The sequence below is a fragment of the Eumetopias jubatus genome, unplaced genomic scaffold, assembly GCF_037043125.1.
Source record: "Eumetopias jubatus isolate StellerSeaLion01/CBP00866 unplaced genomic scaffold, mEumJub1_p1.0 scaffold_2, whole genome shotgun sequence".
Lineage (NCBI taxonomy): Eukaryota > Metazoa > Chordata > Mammalia > Carnivora > Otariidae > Eumetopias > Eumetopias jubatus.
This window is the reverse complement of record NW_028274808.1, coordinates 199466477-199484697: the sequence shown is the minus strand read 5'-3', so window position 1 is coordinate 199484697 and position 18221 is coordinate 199466477. Positions and strand designations below refer to the sequence as shown.

The 18221-nt window shown below is 53.2% G+C and overlaps 1 protein-coding gene across 3 annotated transcripts in view; it reads left to right on the top strand.

Annotated features, from left to right (window-relative positions):
* Positions 1 to 2845: 2845 nt before the first annotated feature.
* Positions 2846 to 18221, top strand: part of ACOX3 (acyl-CoA oxidase 3, pristanoyl) — a 41065-nt gene continuing 25689 nt past the window's right edge. For 2 of the 3 annotated variants that reach the window (XM_028089106.2, XM_028089097.2), the window contains exons 1-7: positions 2846 to 2989; positions 8095 to 8252; positions 8584 to 8817; positions 9662 to 9736; positions 10151 to 10240; positions 12649 to 12792; positions 16801 to 16889. In XM_028089106.2, the coding sequence (XP_027944907.2) occupies positions 8109 to 8252; positions 8584 to 8817; positions 9662 to 9736; positions 10151 to 10240; positions 12649 to 12792; positions 16801 to 16889 (776 nt within the window). In that variant the 5' untranslated portion in view covers positions 2846 to 2989; positions 8095 to 8108. Of the gene's footprint in view, positions 2990 to 8094; positions 8258 to 8583; positions 8818 to 9661; positions 9737 to 10150; positions 10241 to 12648; positions 12793 to 16800; positions 16890 to 18221 lie in introns of those variants that run through there. The other variant, XM_088021265.1, reaches the window with a different exon arrangement.

Below are 18221 nucleotides of genomic sequence, written 5' to 3'. Positions count from 1 at the left end.
GCAACAAGATGACTTAAAATGGTGGTTAATTTTGTCTGTCTCAAAATTTTCATGGGTCATTGTTAAGATAGCTGTCAATAACTCTGGTAACCTGAAACCTTAAAGTTTTGCTTGGATGATAAAGGAGATTGAATTGTTGGACATCTAGGTCTTTTCTAAATAGGATGGAGTGCTAAAACATTGATTACTGGATGTAGGTTTGTGCTTTTGACTGCTTATTGCAGAGAAGCTGATATTTGGGTCTGTTGGTAAATATGCTTTGTGCCTTATTTAAAAGATTGTACTATGAAAAAACATGTTTTTAAATTATAAAATATATTTATACATTTCAGATCTAAATAATTATGGTGTAACAGACAGTTCACAATTGGTTACTACTTAGTTTTCATGGGAGACTAAGGCTTCTAAGAGTTAAAATTCTGCTAAATGTAAATGAAGAGTGATTTTTTTTTAAAGGGCCTAGGTCAGTATCTGAATAAATAAAAAAGTTGTAGAAGGCTTATGAAGGAAAATCTTTGGAAATGAATTTTATATGTGGTCAGGACTAAGATCGAAATGAATGGATTTTAAAAGTTTACTGGTAGAAGACTGAAATTCTGCTTTTCTCTCTGTTAAAAAGACAAAGTTTTCTTGGATTTTGTCTGTTCTTGATAAGAAAATATAAACAAAGTTTTTTTTTCTCTTCTGTCTGCCCAGAAAACCAAGGTTTCTATATTTTGTCTTTATCAGGTCTTTAATTACTTAATTAAAACTCCTCAATATTAAAGGAGCTGAGTTTTGCTAACAACTATATAACCCAACATATTTGCCTTTGGAATCTCTTGTTGCCACCTTGGTTAAATAGATACTTAAATTTTAAGTTTTATAATGATCTGTTAATCCTATGTAGGATTTTTTTTTTTTTTTGTAACTTTCGGGGGGTTTTAACAAACTCACCCCATTCAGTGCCATAACAGATGATCCTTTCTGCTCAAGGAGACTCCCATATGTTATCAGCTCTAGATAGAGCTGCCTCAGCCTTTCCTAACTCCTCTTAAATTCTCAACTGACCAACCTTGACCCATACGTAGGGACACATCGGCGCCCCTATCCAGCAGGACGCAGTTTCAGAAGATGAGACCTTCCCCGCCTCAGCAACCTTAACGATTTAAGGGTCAAAGTTGTCCAGGAGTGAAAATGATGAGGGACACAAAGGTGAGAGAAATGTAGCTTAAATTAATCTCCTTACAGCTTGCAGCCCACAGATACCTGAAGCCTGCAGGGCATGAGCCTCCCCAAGGAACGCACAGCTGCCTTAGTACCTTCATGTTTATGTCTTATTAAAGACTAAAAGTAACCTGATCTTAACAGCAGCTAGCCTCTCAAGATCCTGAAAGCCTTGCTCCCGAATTCCTTACGCTCTCCCTAACCCCCACTAATTAAAAAGTACATAATGAGCCCGTCCTCATGACCCCAGGGCAGCAGCTCTTTCTGCCCACGGGTCCTGTCCTCATGCCTTAATAAAAACACCTTTTTGCACCAAAGACCCCTCAAGAATTCTCTTAGCTGTTTGTTCACGAACCCTAAACTTCCAAATTTCAAGAGCCATCTTAAACTTCACGCATCTCAAAAACTGAACTTGTCTTCCCGCGACCACAGTGTCCAACTCTCAGTTCCCTTTAAACGGAAACCTTCTGACTTGTCCTTCTTCCTTGGTCTTCACGTGGTAAATTGCCAAATCCAGTTGCTTCTGATGTGGTTTGATGCGATGTGGGGTCCGGGAGCGAGCGGTCGAGAAAGAGTTCTTGAGATGTTTTGGGTTTAAAAAAAAAAAAAGTGGCTTTATTAAAGCACGGGGCTTTAATAAAGCGCGGCCCCGGGGTAGTGAAGAGCGACTGATTATAAAGCTTTAGGTTGGGAGGGGCAGACATGAAGCAAGTTTCCAACAGGATTTTCACATGTGAGAGAAGAGTGTCGGGGGCGCCTGGGTGGCTCAGTCCCTTAAGCGTCTGCCTTCTGCTCAGGTCATGATCCCAGCGTCCTGGGATCGAGTCCCTCATCCAGCTCCTTGCTCAACAGGGAGCCCGCTTCTTCCTCTGCCTGCCGCCGCTCCCCCGTTTGTGCTCTCTCTCTGTCTCTCTTTCTCTGACATTTAAATACATAAAATCTTAAAAAAAAAAAAAAAAGAAGAAGACTGTCGGGGTTCCCCAGGCCGGGCTCTGGTCAAGCTAAGGTTGTTTATCCCTCTAGCAGGCCTTAACCTTAAGATCGGGAGCTCCTGGAGGAAGGTGTACCCTGCCTGCTTCAAGGATCTGCAAGGGGCTGTAGGCGGTTAAGGACGTTTACTTCCACCTACATTTCCTTTGATCTCCGTACATTTCACAGGAGGGGCGCGCTCAGTCTGCAGCACCCCGCCCCCCCAGCCTGAGACAGGGTTTGGGAGCAGGTGTTTAGGTATATGCAGCTGCCCGCGGAGGCGGGAGCGCGGCAGCGGGCAGTTCCTCCAGTCCGGGCTGGACTGCGGGGTCGGTGACTGCCGGGCGGGGGGCGGGGGAGGGCCGGGGCGCTGCCCTGGGGGCCTGGGCGAAACTGGGTAGGAGCCTGGTTCGCAAACCTTACTGAGCACGCGGGGCAGCTGATCAACTGGAAGCTGCCCAGGCTCCGACCCGGGGTTCCGATGCCCTGGCTCTGGAGGGGGCCCCAGGAATCTGCATATTAAGCAAGCATCCCGATACACCGACACACGGTCCTCGCGGAGACCCACCCGGAGGACCAAGGAGGGTTCCCCTCCGGCGCGCCTCGCGTCTCCCAGGCAACGGGCCCGCGGCGCGGGGTGATGACGTCAGGGACGGACGGTGGCCGAGAAGCCGTGCAGAGCTGCCAGCCTGCCTAGAAGGGCTGCGCTGGCCTTTGGCTGTGTGCCGCGCCGCAGAGGACATTGGTTGGGCGCCCGCTGTGTGTGCTGGACGCTGTGGGGCCCCAGCAACCAGGAGGGCCGGCGAAATCCAAGGTCGTGTCCAAGGGGCCGTGGGCGCGGGCGGCGCGGGTGGCGCGGGGACGGAGCACCTGGCAAGAGGGGGGATGGCTTGTGCAAAGGCCCCGGGGCACACCCGTTCCCCGCGCAGAGTTGCTGGGGGCGAGACTGCGAGCGCGGGACCCGCAGGTCATCTGGAGAGGCAGTTTGAGGAGTTTGGACCTTGTCCCCTGAGGTCGCCGCACAGCTGTCTCCTAAAGAGAGAATATCAGTCTGCATTTTAAGGGTCACCTCTCTGCTGCTGAGAGGAAAACTGACAGAAGGCGGCTGTTGCTATTGTAATGATGGCCTGCGGGGGACCACTCCAGTGCCCCCTGTGAATTGCAGCAGCCTAGACACTAGACACTAGACTAGCATTACCATGTGGTCTCACGGAGAGGTGCAGTGACGGGCTAGGTTCACCCAACTCGGAAGTGCTAATGTTGGTGTGTCACGCCAGGCATCTGGCTTCAGAATCCTTGGTCGCCGCAGCTGCACCATCGTGCAGTCTTGTGGGTGAACTCGGGTGGCATGGGGTCCTAGGGATTTCCCTGGGTGCTTAGGATCATGGGATTTGAGGTTGGGTGTGCTAACAGCTGTAGATCTCGGGCGACTTCTTCCCTCTAGAAAGCCTCCGGTTCGCTTACCTGCTGAGAATACTTGGGGTTGCAAGCACCACTCACGTAGTTGCTTAACATTCACCTGCACTCAGGGGTTGCTCGATGACTGGACAGTCTTGTGATCGATTTAGTAGTTGCGGAGAGAAGAAGGGATTTAGTAGGTCTTAAAAGAGCTGCAGTGGGGGTTTGGTAACCAACCAGGTTTTGGGGCAGAGAAGGGAATTCCAGCACGGCACTCAGGCTTGTCACTCCAGTAACTCAGGGGAACTGGCAGTGTGGGCCTGGGCCTGTGGGAGGAAAGGCTGGGCCAGGGAGCCCTGGGTTTGAGCATTCAGAGCTTGAGGACCTCTAGATTGTGAGAGAGGGAGGGATGTCCAGGAAACTGCAGGTCTGCAGGGTCCAGTCTGGGAGCCCTCCACGCATCGGAGACAATTTCAGGTTATGAAGAGTGAGTGTGGCCAAGGCTGAGTCTGCAAGGAGCCAGAGGGGAGCAGGAAGGGATGCACGGTGTGGTGTCCTGGACCGCAGGGAGGGAGCATGAGGAGTGACAGGGATGCATCGAGGGCACACAAGTCCAGAAAGATAAGAGTTCCCCTGAGACGTTATAGTTTGCATTTTTTTCACTTCTAAGTTTTTTTTAAATTTTTTATTTTTATGTTAATCACCGTACATTACATCATTAGTTTTTGATGTAGTGTCCCATGATTCATTGTTTGTGCATAACACCCAGTGTTCCCTGCAGAACGTGCCCTCTTTAATACCCATCACCAGGCTAACCCATCCCCCCCCAAACCCTCAGTTTGTTTCTCAGAGTCCATAGTCTCTCATGGTTCGCCTCCCCCTTCAAGCACTTGGATTCTGCCAAGAGCTGTGGCTTACCTTTAAAAAAAGTCTTGTTTTGTTGAGGTGTAACTCACCATACGATCCATCCACAACCACTGGTGGGTGCAACCACCAGTGCTGTTTATTCCCAGAATGTTTTCATCACTCCGGAAGAAATCTTGGCCCCATTAGGAGTCACTCCCCAGCTGCTGGCAGCTGCCAGTCTACTTTCGATCTCTATGTATTTGCCCACATTGCACATTTCGTGTAAGTAGGATCATGCAACATGTGATCTTTTGTGTCTTGACTTCTGTCACTTAAGGTAACACTGTCAAGGTTCATCCAACGATATTTCACTGTATGGATAGTCTACATTGTGTTTACACATTCATCAGTTGATGGACATATGGGTTGTTTCCACTTTTGGGGGGTTATAAATAATGCCACTATGAACATTCGTGCACACATTTTTGTGTGGATATTTCTTTCCATTTCTCTTGGGTGTATACCTGGGAGTGCAGTTGCCGGGTCACATGGTGGCTGTGTATTTAAACGTTTTAAGAACCATCAGACTTTCCCAAAATGACTGTGCCATTCTGCATTCCCACCAGCAAGGCATGAGGGCATGAGGGTTCCACTCTGCACGTTTAATCAGTGCATGTTATTGTCTGTCAGTTTGATCCTGGCCATCGTAGTGGAGGTATCTCATTGTGGTTTCAGTTTGCACTCCGGATGGCGAATGATGCGGAGCATCTCTTCACCTCCTCCTTGGCCCTCTGCGTATCTTTGGAGAAACCTCTATTTGAGGCTTTTAAATTGGGTTATTTGGCTTTGTTATTAAGATTCTTCACATAGTCCGGGTGCAAGTCCCTTATCAATACGTGATTTGCAAATATCTTCCGTTCTCTGGTTTGCCTTTTCACTCACTCATTGGTGTTCTTTGCAGCAAAAGTTTTTGAGTTTGATGAAGTTGAATTAATCTACTTTTATTGCTTGTGCTTCCGATGCCGTGTCTAGGAAGGCGTGGCCTCACCTAAGGTTGTGAAGGTTTACTCCTACCTTTCCTTCTTCGAGGTTTTAGTGTCAGCTCCTACATCCAGGTCTGTGTCCCTTCTGAATTAAGTGTTTTGTGTGTGTGTGTGTGTGTGTGTGTGTAGAGTGGGCCCTCATTCCATTGCTTGTGGACATCAGGGGGGTGGGGAGCCCGACGCCACTTGAGAAAACTGCTCCTTCCCCAGGATGTTGTCCAGGCACGTTGGCCAAAGGCAGTTGACCCTACATACCAGGGTTTACTGCCGGTCTCTCAGCTCTGTCCCGTCAGTCTACATGCATCTGTCTTCATGTGCTGCCATATCAGTCCCCTTTGCGGCAAGTTTTGAAATCAGGCAGAACAGATTTTCCAACTTTGTTCTTTTTCAAGGTGGTTTTGTCTATCCTGGGTTCCTTACACTTCCAGATAAATTTTAGGATCAGCTTTTTAATTCCTGCAAAAAAAAAAAAAAAAAGCCAGCGGAGATTTTGATGGGGACCACACTGGCTCTGTAGATGAGTTGGCAAATAGCGATATTTTAACAATATTGAGTCCTTCTGACTCGTGAACAAGCGGTGTCTCTCCATTTACTGAGACCTCAGATTTCTTTCAAAAATGCTTTGTAGTTTTCAGAGTGTAAGTTTTGAATTTATTTCTCTATATTTTATTATTTTTGATGCTGTCGTGAATTGAATTTTTCTTCATTTCATTTTTGAGTTGTTCACTGTTAGTGCATAGAAATTCAGTTGAGTTTTGCATATTGATTTTGTACCCTGTAAACTGGCTGAGCTAACTGATTCTAATCGTTTTTTAGTGGATTCCTTAGGATTTTCTATATACATAATCATGTCATCTGCAGATAAGAGATAGGTTTCTGATCAGGATGCCTTTGATTTCATTTTCTTGCGTGACGGCACTGGCTGGAGTGTCCAGTAGTGTGTTGATGAAAAGAGGCCTAGTGGACACCTTTATCTTGTTGCTGGTGTTCGGAGAAGGGCATTCAGTCTTCTCTATTAACGTATGATGAGAGCTGTGGGCATTTCATAGACGCCCTTTATCAGGTGGAGGAAGTTCCCTCCTGTTCCCAGTTTGTTCAGAATTTCTGTCACGAGAGGGTGTGGGATTTTGTCGAATGCTTTTTCTGTATCCGCTGACACGATCATATATTTTTGTCCTTTATCGTGTTGGCATGGCATATTACATTGATTGACTATTTTCTATTCTTTTTTTTGTTTTTTGTTTTTTAGAGAGAGAGGGGGAGAGGTAGAGAACCCCAATCAGACTCCACACTCAGCTGGGGCCCAACATGGGGCTCAATCCCACGACCATAAGATCATGACCTGAGCTGAAATCAAGAGTCAGACGCTTAACCGACTGTACCAGCCAGGCGCCCCCTAATTGACTTTCACATGTTGAGCCGCCCGTAGTTTCCTGCGGGCACGGGTCCCTTGTCCTGGTGTGTGATCTTTCTCCTGTGGGACTGGATTCAGTCTGCAGGACTTACTGAGGAGTTGTTCACCTGTGTTCATAAGGGATGTTGGTCTGTAGCCCTCCTTTCTCGAGATGTCTTTGGTTTGGGATTCAAGGTGCTGCTGGCTTTATGGGACACCCTATGGAGGTGTTCCCTGTGCCTCTGTTTTTTGGGAGACTTTGTGGATAATTGGTATGTTTCTTTAAATGTTTGGTAGACATCACAGTGGAAGCCCCATGGCTTGTCTTTGTGGGCAGTTTGTTGATGTTTACCCAGCGTCCGTGTCCACTGTAGGTCTGTTCAGATTTCCTACCCCCTCCCATTCGCCTGTGGGGGGGGCGTGTCCCCTCCGTGCCTTTCCCCTCTTACACACACACACACACACACACACACACACACACACACACACACACACGTTCTTTTGTCACGAGATCACGCTCCCATTGCTTCTCAGTATTAAGCAGCCATACTCAGAGCCCCGCGTCCTAGACTGTTTCCACACTCAGTGGGTCCATGCTTGGGACCCCACTCTCCTGCTGTTCCTCTAAGTCTGGGTTCACCAACCCCTCCTGTCCTGGGCCTTGATGAGCTGGGGCACCGTGGAAAAGGAGCCAGTCCTCTCAGAAAATTCCAGAATGATTCTTTGATCAAGGGGCTGGGCTGCAGGGTGCCTGCTTTGTTGGTGGGAAGCCATGTGTCTGTTTGCCAAGAGAGTTCAGGACAGAAGTCTGTGTTCAAAGGCTCTCTGGCAGATGTCCCATGTCCAGGCAGGCTTGTAGGACCTTTGGTCCTGTTCTGTGTGGTCAAAGTGGACTGGCCAGTGTTATCCAGACTCCAGAGGGAGGCTTCCTGGGCTGTGAGGCCTGGCTGGGCCTCGGGGGGACGGGCCTGGTGGCCCTGAGAGGGCAAGGTGTCCTTGGGCCAGGCTGTAGCCCACGGAGCCTCTAGCCTCAGCTGCCCAGGGCTGCCCACTGCGATTGGCCGCCTCCTCACCTTGTCTTTGGGGAAGGTAGACATGAGGTCTTGTACGGTCATTCTCTTTTGCCAGCCCTTTGGGAGTCTGTTTGTTTCTCTCCTACTTGCCACACGGCGCGCCCGCACTATGCCTCGGGTGGGTGAATGGGCCAGCTCGCTGGCTCAGGTCGTCTGTCTCCTGCAGGCTGATGCCCAGCAATGGCGCCCGTGTCAGAAGGCGGCACTGATGCCCTGCTCCCGGATCTCCCCAAGGGGCCCCTGCAGGCCTACCGCGCCCGCGCCTCCTTCTGCTGGCGGGAGCTGGTGCTGTTCCTGGAAGGCGAGGACGTGCTGCGCCTGAAGGTGAGGTGAGCCAGCAGTGGGCTGGGCTGAGCCCCGTGGCTATGCTGGGTGTCTGGTTCGTGGGCACTGGCGGGCCGTCTGGCCCCTGAAGGCCCCAGCAAGTGCCCGGTGTGGCCTGGGTCCTGGGAGCCCTCTAGGGGAGCGTCACTGCTGCCCGGGAAGAAGCTCAGGCTGATTCAGCTTCTGAGGCCTTGGGTCCCTGTGCTTGTGACTGGAACGACTTCCGTCTGCCCCTGGGTCTCTGGGCTGGACCGTGCCTCGTGGAGCAGATTGTAGTGAGGGTCCGTCCTTGGCCTCCAAGTGGGCCACTCCCCGTCTCCTCCGTTTCCAGAAGGCCATCTTCTCAGCTTTGGAGAATGACCCGCTCTTTGCTCGTTCGCACGGGGAAGATCTCTCCCTGGAGAAGTACCGAGAGCTGAGCTTCCTTCGCTGCAAGCGGGTCATGGAGTACAGCCTCCTCCCCGTGGAAGAGATGGTGGCCAGGCCTCTGTCGGTCCAGACACTCATCGCCTGCCTGGGCATGTATGACTGGTCCCTGGCTGTCAAGTTCTCGCTGCACATGCTGGTGAGTGGGCAGGGAGGAGGGCGGAGGAGGCGCCGCCCGGGCCCAGGCAGGAGGCCGAGACACGGACGGAGCAGGTCCTCGTTTATGTAAATGACACACAGCCCGTACGATGTAGCCAGGGCCCGCGGGGTGTGCTGCTGGCCAGTGTTTGCTGGCTGGTAGAGTTTTGTGGGGATGCGAGCATTTGGGGAAATGTTTCTTTTTAAGAGAGTGCTGAGAAATAATAGAGGAAGCAAAAACGGAGATGAGAACGCATGGGCAGATCTCGTGATGCCTTAGGGAGAGGTCCCGCTTCTCTCTGCTGTCCGTGCAAATGGGCGCACAGGAGTCCTTGACGAGAGTGCCGTGGAAGTTAGAGCCCCAGAAGAAGAGGAGCTCTGGGACTCTTTTGCTTTACACCAACCCCCTGCCCCCCCCCCAAACCCCACAAAAAGCAAAACCAGCAAGGAAGGGGAAGCAGTTCAGAGGGGACGCTGGGGCTCCCATTGCCGGGACACGGGCAGAGGTGAGGACGTGTCCATGGCCTCGGCAGACACGTGGCCCGCCCCTGGGGCTCTGATGGGAAGCTGGGCTCGCCTGCCCGTCCTGCACCCTCGCCCCTCCGCTCCCCCGTGCTCCCCGTCTGCGCCCCCTGTGCTCCCATCACCCTGCCCATCCGTCCTCTTGGGACTTCCCTCTGGCATCTTAAGTGTGAGGTGCTCCTGCTTAAGTTACATGAACTGCTCGGGCCAGGGATGCGGGTCTCATCCCGGCCATGGGCATTACAGCGCGTGCCGTCCCCAACACCCCGGAATAGCAGGACTCCTTAACTTGTACCTGTTGCATGATGATTTTATATTTCCAGACTTTTGGATCAGCGATTTACAGCTCTGGTTCTGAAAGACATTTAAAATACCTTCCAAAGATCTTCAACATGGACGTGAGTTGAAAGCCCCCGTGAGCTGTGAGCCCACGTTCTTCTCCCCGTGCACCTCAGGGTGCAGGAGGGAGTCCCCAGGGGCCGCACCGAATCCCCAGCACTCGGTGGGTTTAGCATGTGGCCCTCGAAGCCAAGCGTTCAGTTTTCTTCCGCTCCGGGGAGCAGTTCCTGGTTCCGCGCTGCCCTGGCGAGGCTGCTGTCAGCTTGCCTAGCCCTCTGTCCTGCAGGCTGGGGCTGTGGTGTCCAGCATGGCCCCGTGACCCCATAAGACCCCAGCCGGTTGGGTTGGGGGGGGTGGGGATTTGGTGCGTTGGCCTCTAATTTAGTCCTTCTGGAAAGACGGTGGCAGGGCCCCTCCAGGAGCGTGCAGAAAGAACCTTTCTTGCCTTACACCATTTTGTGCTTCGATACTAGATTTTTGGGTGCTTTGCGGTGACTGAACTCAGTCACGGGAGTAATGCCAAGGCCATCCGAACAACTGCTCACTACGACCCCGCCACCGAGGTAGGTATTACGTTCCCGTCGGTCTCGGGGCTTCGAGCATGCGTGATGTGGGGTTCCTACACTCAGAAATCTGTCCTTGTACACGTGTGCTTCTCATGCACACTGAGATCGTCACCCTGCCAAGTGGTAGCTTGGGACATAGAGGGTTTATTTGTTCACCTGGCAGCCTGTTGGTGTTGGGTTCGTAAATGTTCAAGCTGCCCACACTTTCTAAAATGAACAACGTGAAGAAGGTTCTCCTTGACCCTGGTCCCTTTCTAGCTGCCTGCTCCCCATCTGTGGCCAGGCTCTGCCGGCCGGGGGCCTGCCCTGTCCACTCCTGCCCCTGCTTCTGGCCCCTCGGACCACGTGGCTGGTGAGCACCGTTGGCCGCTGCCTTGTGCGTTCCACCAGCACATCCGTGGCGCGGGTGTTGTTCTCAGCACCGGGCACTCAGGGGCTGTGACCTTGCTCTCGAGGAGCAGACGCTCTGGGCTCTAGTCGGGGGAGTCAGATGTCAGCTAATGGAGTCATGAGTTATGGGGTGGTCGGTGCTGTGGAGGGAAGCGAGGGCAGGGAGGGATGGGGCGCACGGGTCAGGCAGCCTCCTCTCTCCGTGACCTCTGTGCCCTGCCGTCCCTGTTGCTGGGGTCAGTCTCCTCTGCTTCTCTGAGGACAGCGCCCTCTGCTGCTCGTTACACGCTGGTCTGGTGATTCAGGACCCCTCCGCCTTCCCCATGCTGGTAGCAGAAAGCGTAACAGAAAGTGAAGCCCTGTGCTCATGTATTTGCTCATCACTCATTTGTTCTCCAACAGCGCGGGCTGAGTGTGCACTGGGCACCTGCGTGCTGCCTGCCAGGAGTGCACAGGGCCACAGCCCTGAGGGGAGCTGCCGGCGGGGCAGAGCGGGGCCGGGGGAGAGGTGGTTGCCGCCCAGCGTGACAGCCGTCCACAGCAGAGTAGGGCGGAGAGAGTGCTGCTCAGCCACGGCCCCCTTTGGCTTTCCAGCCACCAGATACCTTTCTCTGAACCCAGGTTTTTCTGGCCTGGCCTCGTCTCTTTGCTCTGCACTCTGGTGCCATGGGCCCTCCATGCTAGGCGGGGAGGCAGGGTGAAGCCTGGGTGTCCACGGGGCAGCCCAGTTCTGACCCACTGCCTGTTGGCATCTGCACCTAAGTGAAGATCAGAGCATGACGTCAGCTGCTGGGATCGGGAGCCCGGGGCCCCCTGTGGGCTGCTGGTTAGGCGCCCATGTTGACAACAGGTGTTTGTTGACCACCTGGTATGTGCCAGGCACTGCTTTAAGGGACAGGGCACCTAGCAGTGAGCACAACAGATTAGTCTGTGCTCTGGCGGTCGCCTGTGCTGGAGGGGAGACACAGACGGGCGGCAGCAAGGAGATTTGGGTGTGCCAGGGACCGTGGAGACATGGACGGGGTGGGGCGGTGTGCCATGACCCGAGCAGTGGCTGGGTGAGGGACAGTGACAGGTGGTGGCCCCATGGAGAGGTGAGCCAAAGGCAGGACCGGCAGGCCTACCCCTGCCCTCACTTTTCTTTAGTGGGGTCTCGGCATCTGGAAGGTAGTCCCTGGGGCACTCAGAGTTGATAACCCAGTACACACTGCCGGCCTGTGCAGGGACATTCCCCGTGTGCTCGTCTCAGCTTCCCACCCACAGGGAGAAGGAAACCTGCCTAGCATTTGCCCTCAGTGGCCTGCAGGTTACACGGATGACTCACTGTCAGATGCTGGCTCTGCCCAGCTACCCAGCCCTCCCTCCCAACCCTGGGATAGCTCCCATCCTTCCCCTACCCCGCCTTACTCCCAGCCCAGCCCCCAGCCCGGTCCCCCATTGCTCCTCAGCTCGTCTCCTGCCTCACTGAGCACCCGGCGAGCCTCCCAGCACCTCCCTTGATTCGTGGGCTTGTTCACTCCGACGTTTCCAGGGTCTGCCTTGTGCTCCTGGGCACGTGGCCCTCGTGGAGCTCGTAGGTGGGGGACACCATGGAAGGAGAAACAGTACATTGTTGGTTAGCGCCCATGAGGGGAGAGGGAGGAACCCAGCAGAGGAGGGGCTCCGCTTAAAGGCTGTGGCCAGGGAAGGCGCCCCGAGGGGTGAGGCCTCGCAGTAAGCACCACCGGGGCGCTGGCCGGCTGCTGGAATGTTGGGTGTATATTTTATCATCTGACTCAAGTCCTCACTTTCCACAGATGTGTCCTCATTAAGTCATGGGGCCCAGGGATATGCTGTGTTTAAAAACAGGGCTCCCTGTGCCAGACGGGAGCTAAAACGTTCAGGTACTTCTACTCTTCCTCAGGGATTTTGAATAGAACGTCGAATCTATGAAAAAGGGAAAGGAGTTCTGCGTGTGTTTTAGTTGTTAATTATAACTTTGATTATAACTTTATTATTATTATTTTTTTGCGCAGGAATTCATCATACACTCTCCTGACTTCGAAGCTGCCAAATTCTGGGTTGGCAACATGGGCAAGACAGCTACTCACGCCGTGGTGTTCGCTCAGCTGTACACGCCGGGGGGGCAGTGCCACGGCCTGCACTCCTTCGTGGTGCAGGTGAGTGGCTCCTGGCCGGGCGGCTTCAGCGACGGACGCGCAGCATCGTCCAGAAGCGCCTTCATGGCTGCTGGGGGCAGGGGCGCTCCTAGCTTCTAGTGAGCGCAGACCAAAGGAAAGGAGAACCCCCTGGCATGCACAGGACAGCCCACCCGCCCCCGAGAGGGGAAGATCCAGCCCCCAGTGTCAGGGGTGCTGGGGTCGATCAACCCGGTCTAGACCTGGGGTCACCCGAGGGAGAGGCTTTCCATCCCTCTGGTGACCATGTCACCATGTTTTCAGCCGCTCATCACAAACCTGGGCTTCCCAGCCCCACTGTCCTGTGGTTCTGCCCGGCAGGTATGAGGTGGGTTCCGGTGCTGACGTGAAGTCCGACTCGGGGGCCTTGATGTAGCCTGTTCCCGGGTCACAAGCAGGAAGCTACCACCAAGGGGTGCCCGGGGCTGACGGCCAGGCCAGGGCTCCCGGCCTCCCTGGTGGGGCCCGTTTCCTGACTGCTCAGGGCTGCTGCAGTTTCCTTGAACCCCAAGCTTCCGGAAGCTTGCCCAGGGCCTTTCTGCCTTGGCCGACTGGAATGGGAGCCCTGCTTCCCCCCGACCCTGACCCATTCCGGCATTTCTGTTAGGATATTTCTGGTGAGGGGCTCTCATGAGAGAAGAAAGTCAGTCACATCTTTTTTTTTTTTTTTCCTAATTGAGGTGAAATTCATATAACATACAATGAACCATTTTGAAGTGAACAGTTCAGTGGCATTTGGTGCTTTCTTAGTGCTGTCTCTAGTTCACAAACATTCTCATGTCCAGGAGAACACCCCGTACCCACGCTTGCTCCCGACTCCCCTCCCCAGCCCCTGGCAACTGCTAATCTGCTCTCTGTGGGCTTGCCTGCTGGATATCTCACGTGGAAGGAATCCTACAGCATGACCTTTCCTGTCTCGCTACGTTCACGTACTATGGTTTTGAAGTCCACCCATACTATAGCAGGTGCCGGAATTTCCTTACTTTTTAAGGCTGAATAATCCATTGTATGGATTGGACCACAATGTGTGTATCCACTTGCCTCCTGATGGACGTTCAGGTGGTTTTCACCTTTTGGCTGCCATGAACAGTGCTGTGAGCGCTCACGAGCAGGGTCTGTTTGAGCCCCTGTTTCCGTTCTCCTGGGTAGATGCCCAGGAGTGGACTTGCTGAGTCCTATGGTGATGCGGTGCTTAACTTTTTGAAGAATCGCCATACCGCTTTCCACACCTCCCACCAATTTGTATTCCCATCTGCGGTGTATGAGGGTCCCAGGTTCTTTAGACCCTCCCTGATACATATTTTCCTTTTTGTTAAATAAGCACACTGGTGGGCACGAGTTGGTATTTGTTGTGGTTTTAATTTGCATTTTCGTAATGACCTATGACGTTGAGCTTCTCTTCGTGTGCCAGTTGGCCACTCGCGTATTTTCTTTGGAGAAATGTTTGTTCAAGTCCTTTGCCCTGTGGAACTACGCTAAGGCCCACCCCCCACCCCCCACCCAAGGGAAAGGCAAAGGCTGTTTGCCCAGAGCTGGCTGAAGCAGGGAGGCGGCCACCATCCCTCGGGAGGCTGGGGCAGTCCTGAGCCTGGTCAGGGGATTGGGCTGGGCTTTGTCAGGTTGGTCCTAAGCTGGTTAGCGGGACAGAAACAAGGGACGCTGTCAGTCACTGAGCGAGCCCTGGCCCGTTGCCACTGGGAGCTTGCTTGCCTTCCTGCACTGCTTGCTGTGGGCTGTGGCTCACGGTCCTCCCGTCGCGTGGCCAGGCTGTCGTCCATCAGTGCCTCTCTGTCCAGCTCTGAATTGGGTGGTTTGTCTTCTTACTGTTGAGTTCTGAGAGCTCTTCACGTGTCCCGGAGACTCAACCTTCATCCGATAGATGATTTTTCTCTCATTCCATAGGTTGTCTTTCTATTTTCTGGTTTGTGCCCTTCGAGGCGCGAAGGGTTTTAATTTCAGTGAAGTCTGGTTGGTCCCTTTCCCCCTTGTTGCTCATGTCCATATCTTCAGTTCACATTTGAGCCACTGAAGCCCAGATGCCACTTTTCATTACCTCCGGCCGCCATGCACTGCCTCTGTGAGTACAGGCTTGTACCTGAAGTGAACTTCTTGTGGAGACTGGGCTAGCATTCACTTTCTTCAGAGTTTCCGGCCCTTTAGTCGAGAGATCCGTGGTGTTTCACTCTCCGGCAGGACCGTGTCGCCCCTCCATCCAGCAGGACATTTCTGCGTGCCTAATGTACGCCAAGCAAGGGCTTGTGGGTGGCGTGCGTGCCCGTCCTCATCAAGGAAGAGAGCATGGAACAAGGACTCACCAGGCTAGTCAGAGGTGTGATGCATGCCACGGGTCGTAGCCGATCCGGTGGAGGGCTGTGATTTTTCACAGGTTTGTTTGCTCAGGTCAGGTTGGCAGACCTCACAAATTGTAAATGGACACGGTCACATTTATTTGTGATAAGTATGACGTTAACTAGTTCCACTCTGGGCATTGGTCTGCTCCCTTTCCTTGACTGGGAGGTTAGTGTGGGATTTGTGGCAACTGCATGGTCATCGATTTCCATGTGAACTGGGACTTGCCCCCACACTGTTCTTCTCTGCGATTCCTCGAAAAGCACCAACCTGTTTTCTTTTTTTTTTTTTAAGATTTTATTTATTTATTTATTTGAGAGAGAGAATGAGAGAGAGAGAGAGAGGGCATGAGAGGGGGGAGGGTCAGAGGGAGAAGCAGACTCCCTGCTGAGCAGGGAGCCCGATGCAGGACTCGATCCTGGGACTCCGGGATCATGACCTGAGCCAAAGGCAGACGTTTAAATGACTGAGCCACCCAGGCACCCAACCAACCTGTTTTCTTTCAGTGCGTCTTCTCTCCACGTGCACTTCCTTTCCACCTTTGTTTTTTTTTTTTTTTTAATTTCAAAACGTTATGAAAAGTTAGCATCCAAATCTTCACCAGGGCTTACTGAAAGATGAGGAAGGGGAAAAGAGCTTTTATGTTTGGACCTCAGTCTGTTTTTATCTGAAATACCATTATCGTGACATTCAGTCGAAACGAAAGCAAGCAATTCTGCAAATAGCTAAACTCCCAATAGCACAAACTCACTGTTTCCTTAAAGCAGAGTTTCTTGCCCTGTGCCATGGACCTTTGAGCTGGGTGAGCCTCTTGTGGGGCCGAGCCGTGTGCGGTAGGCATGCTCCACCCATGTGCCCACGGTGCCCTCCAGTACAGACAGCCAGAGGGTCTCAGACGGGACACCCGGCCCCGGCGGCGAGGGGCAGTATGGGCTCACACCTGGTTGGGAGTCGCTACCATACCCTGGTGTTCTCGGGTGCAGCCCCCTGTCTGTGGCGTAGCGCTCCCACGGTGAGGAACCATCCACTAGCTACATCTGTAGTGTCTCGGAAAGTATATTCATGGAAACCCGCTTTGGGGGCAGAGATCTACAGGACTAATCTCAGGCTCTGTCTCCTCCCACGTGCATGCGCCCCGGTCCGGCGGCAGCCTGGCGTGTAAATCCGAAGGTAACATCGCTGCTGGCCTCAAGGCTGCAGTACTCCCCCACCCCCATGCTAGCCACCCGGCGCTGCCGCAGCGGCCCAGCACCACAGAGCTGGAGGCCGGGCATCTGACGCCAGTGTGGGCAGCCCCCACCCCCCACCTTGCGCCCCCGGGCTCCAGGGGACAGTCCAGCCCCTGGTGGCCGCCAAGTCACTGGGCCTGTGGCTGCATCTTCTCTGTCTCTTGTAGGACACTTGTCATTGGATTTGGGGCCCACCTGGGTCATTTGGGAGGACCTCATCTCCAGATCCTTCGCTTAATTACAGTTGCGAAGACCCTAGCTCCAAATAAGGTCACGTTTTTGAAGGACAGTTTCCCCCCACAGATACAGGAAGGGAGCCGGGGGCTCAGTCACTGAGGGTTTTTAACACATTCGTTTTAATTTCTGTGAAGTCCTAATGGTTGCCGTTCATTGTTTCCTGTGCGTTGTGCAGATTCGGAACCCCAAGACCCTTCTTCCCATGCCAGGGGTGATGGTTGGCGACATCGGGAAGAAGCTAGGGCTGAATGGTGTGGACAACGGGTGAGTGTATGCCCTGACCTCGTGGTCACAGTGTTTTCTGTGGGGTCGTCACACACTCTGCATCACACACCTGTGTCATAAACACACCCCATGTCACACACACCTGTGTCACACACAACCCGTCTCACACCGTGTCACACATACCCCACATCACACACACTTGTGTGACACACACACCCCTTGTCACAACCCCGTGTCACCCACCCCTGTGTCACCCTCCCTGTGTCTCACGTACATTGTTTCACACATGCCATGTTACCCAAACACATCATGTCACACACCGTGTCTCACACATACCATGTCACACATATACATTGTGTCACACACACCCCGCGTCACACACACACCCACTGGCCTGGCCACCATCTGACTGTTTCTGGAACAGCTTTTGTGGTCTGCATGTGCTCAAAAGAGGTATGTGAAGTTTTGCTCTCAGTTAAACTCGAGGGCATATTTTCACAAGTATAGATATATTCAGACTTGTTCTATCTCCGTGTGGCAAGAATGGGTGAAGATTTTCCATTCCTAAAAAAGGGCACTTTGAGTTTACAGAGTTGTGCTTGAAAAAGCATTCCTCAGCTTTCAAGTAATAAGCTGGAACACTCCAGGGGTGCTGGCACCCAGTCTGTTCTTAAAAAGTGGATATCTGAACTCATTGCCTGGGGGGGGGGGGGCTCCATTGCGTCCAGTTGGAGCGGCCCCACGGAGGCCCAGGCGCAGCGGCCGCTCCTGGGCAGGGCCTCAGATGCTCCCAGCGGGGCCTGCAGAGGAGCTGGTCTATAGCTGACCTTTGTTTCATACTCAGGAGGGCGACCTGCAGAGGTTGGCTTCTTGCCTGGATGCTGGCAGGGGCCTGGCGGCCAGCCGAGCATTCCTCACCTGCAGATCCTCTAGATGCTTTCCAAGGAATTTGGGAGGGGCTACTCCAGCCCGCCTTGTGCCCAGCCCTGGGTCTCTGCTCTTCCCTGGGGGTCCTGGACAGTGCGCTGCATCTTTCCTCCAAGGCTGGCCTGGACCCAGGGTATGGTGGAGAGATCAGCGATACCCAGGGGCCAGTGTCTCACCTGCTCTCCACCCACTGCATGGCTCTTAGTAAGCATCTTCCAGGTGTCAGGCCCAACGGCCCCATTATAAAAGGGTCAATAAGATCTACAGAAACTGCCAAGGAGAAGGAGGTGGCTCAGTGAGAACGTGGACAGTAGGCCGTTGCCACAGAAAGGGGCCACCCTGTAGTGGCGCCGGGGGGCCACCCGTACCTGCTGCAGGCAGAGTGAGAGGAGAATCCTGATGGGCGCCTGAGGAGGTGGCGGCGCTCTGAGGGCTGCCTGTGCA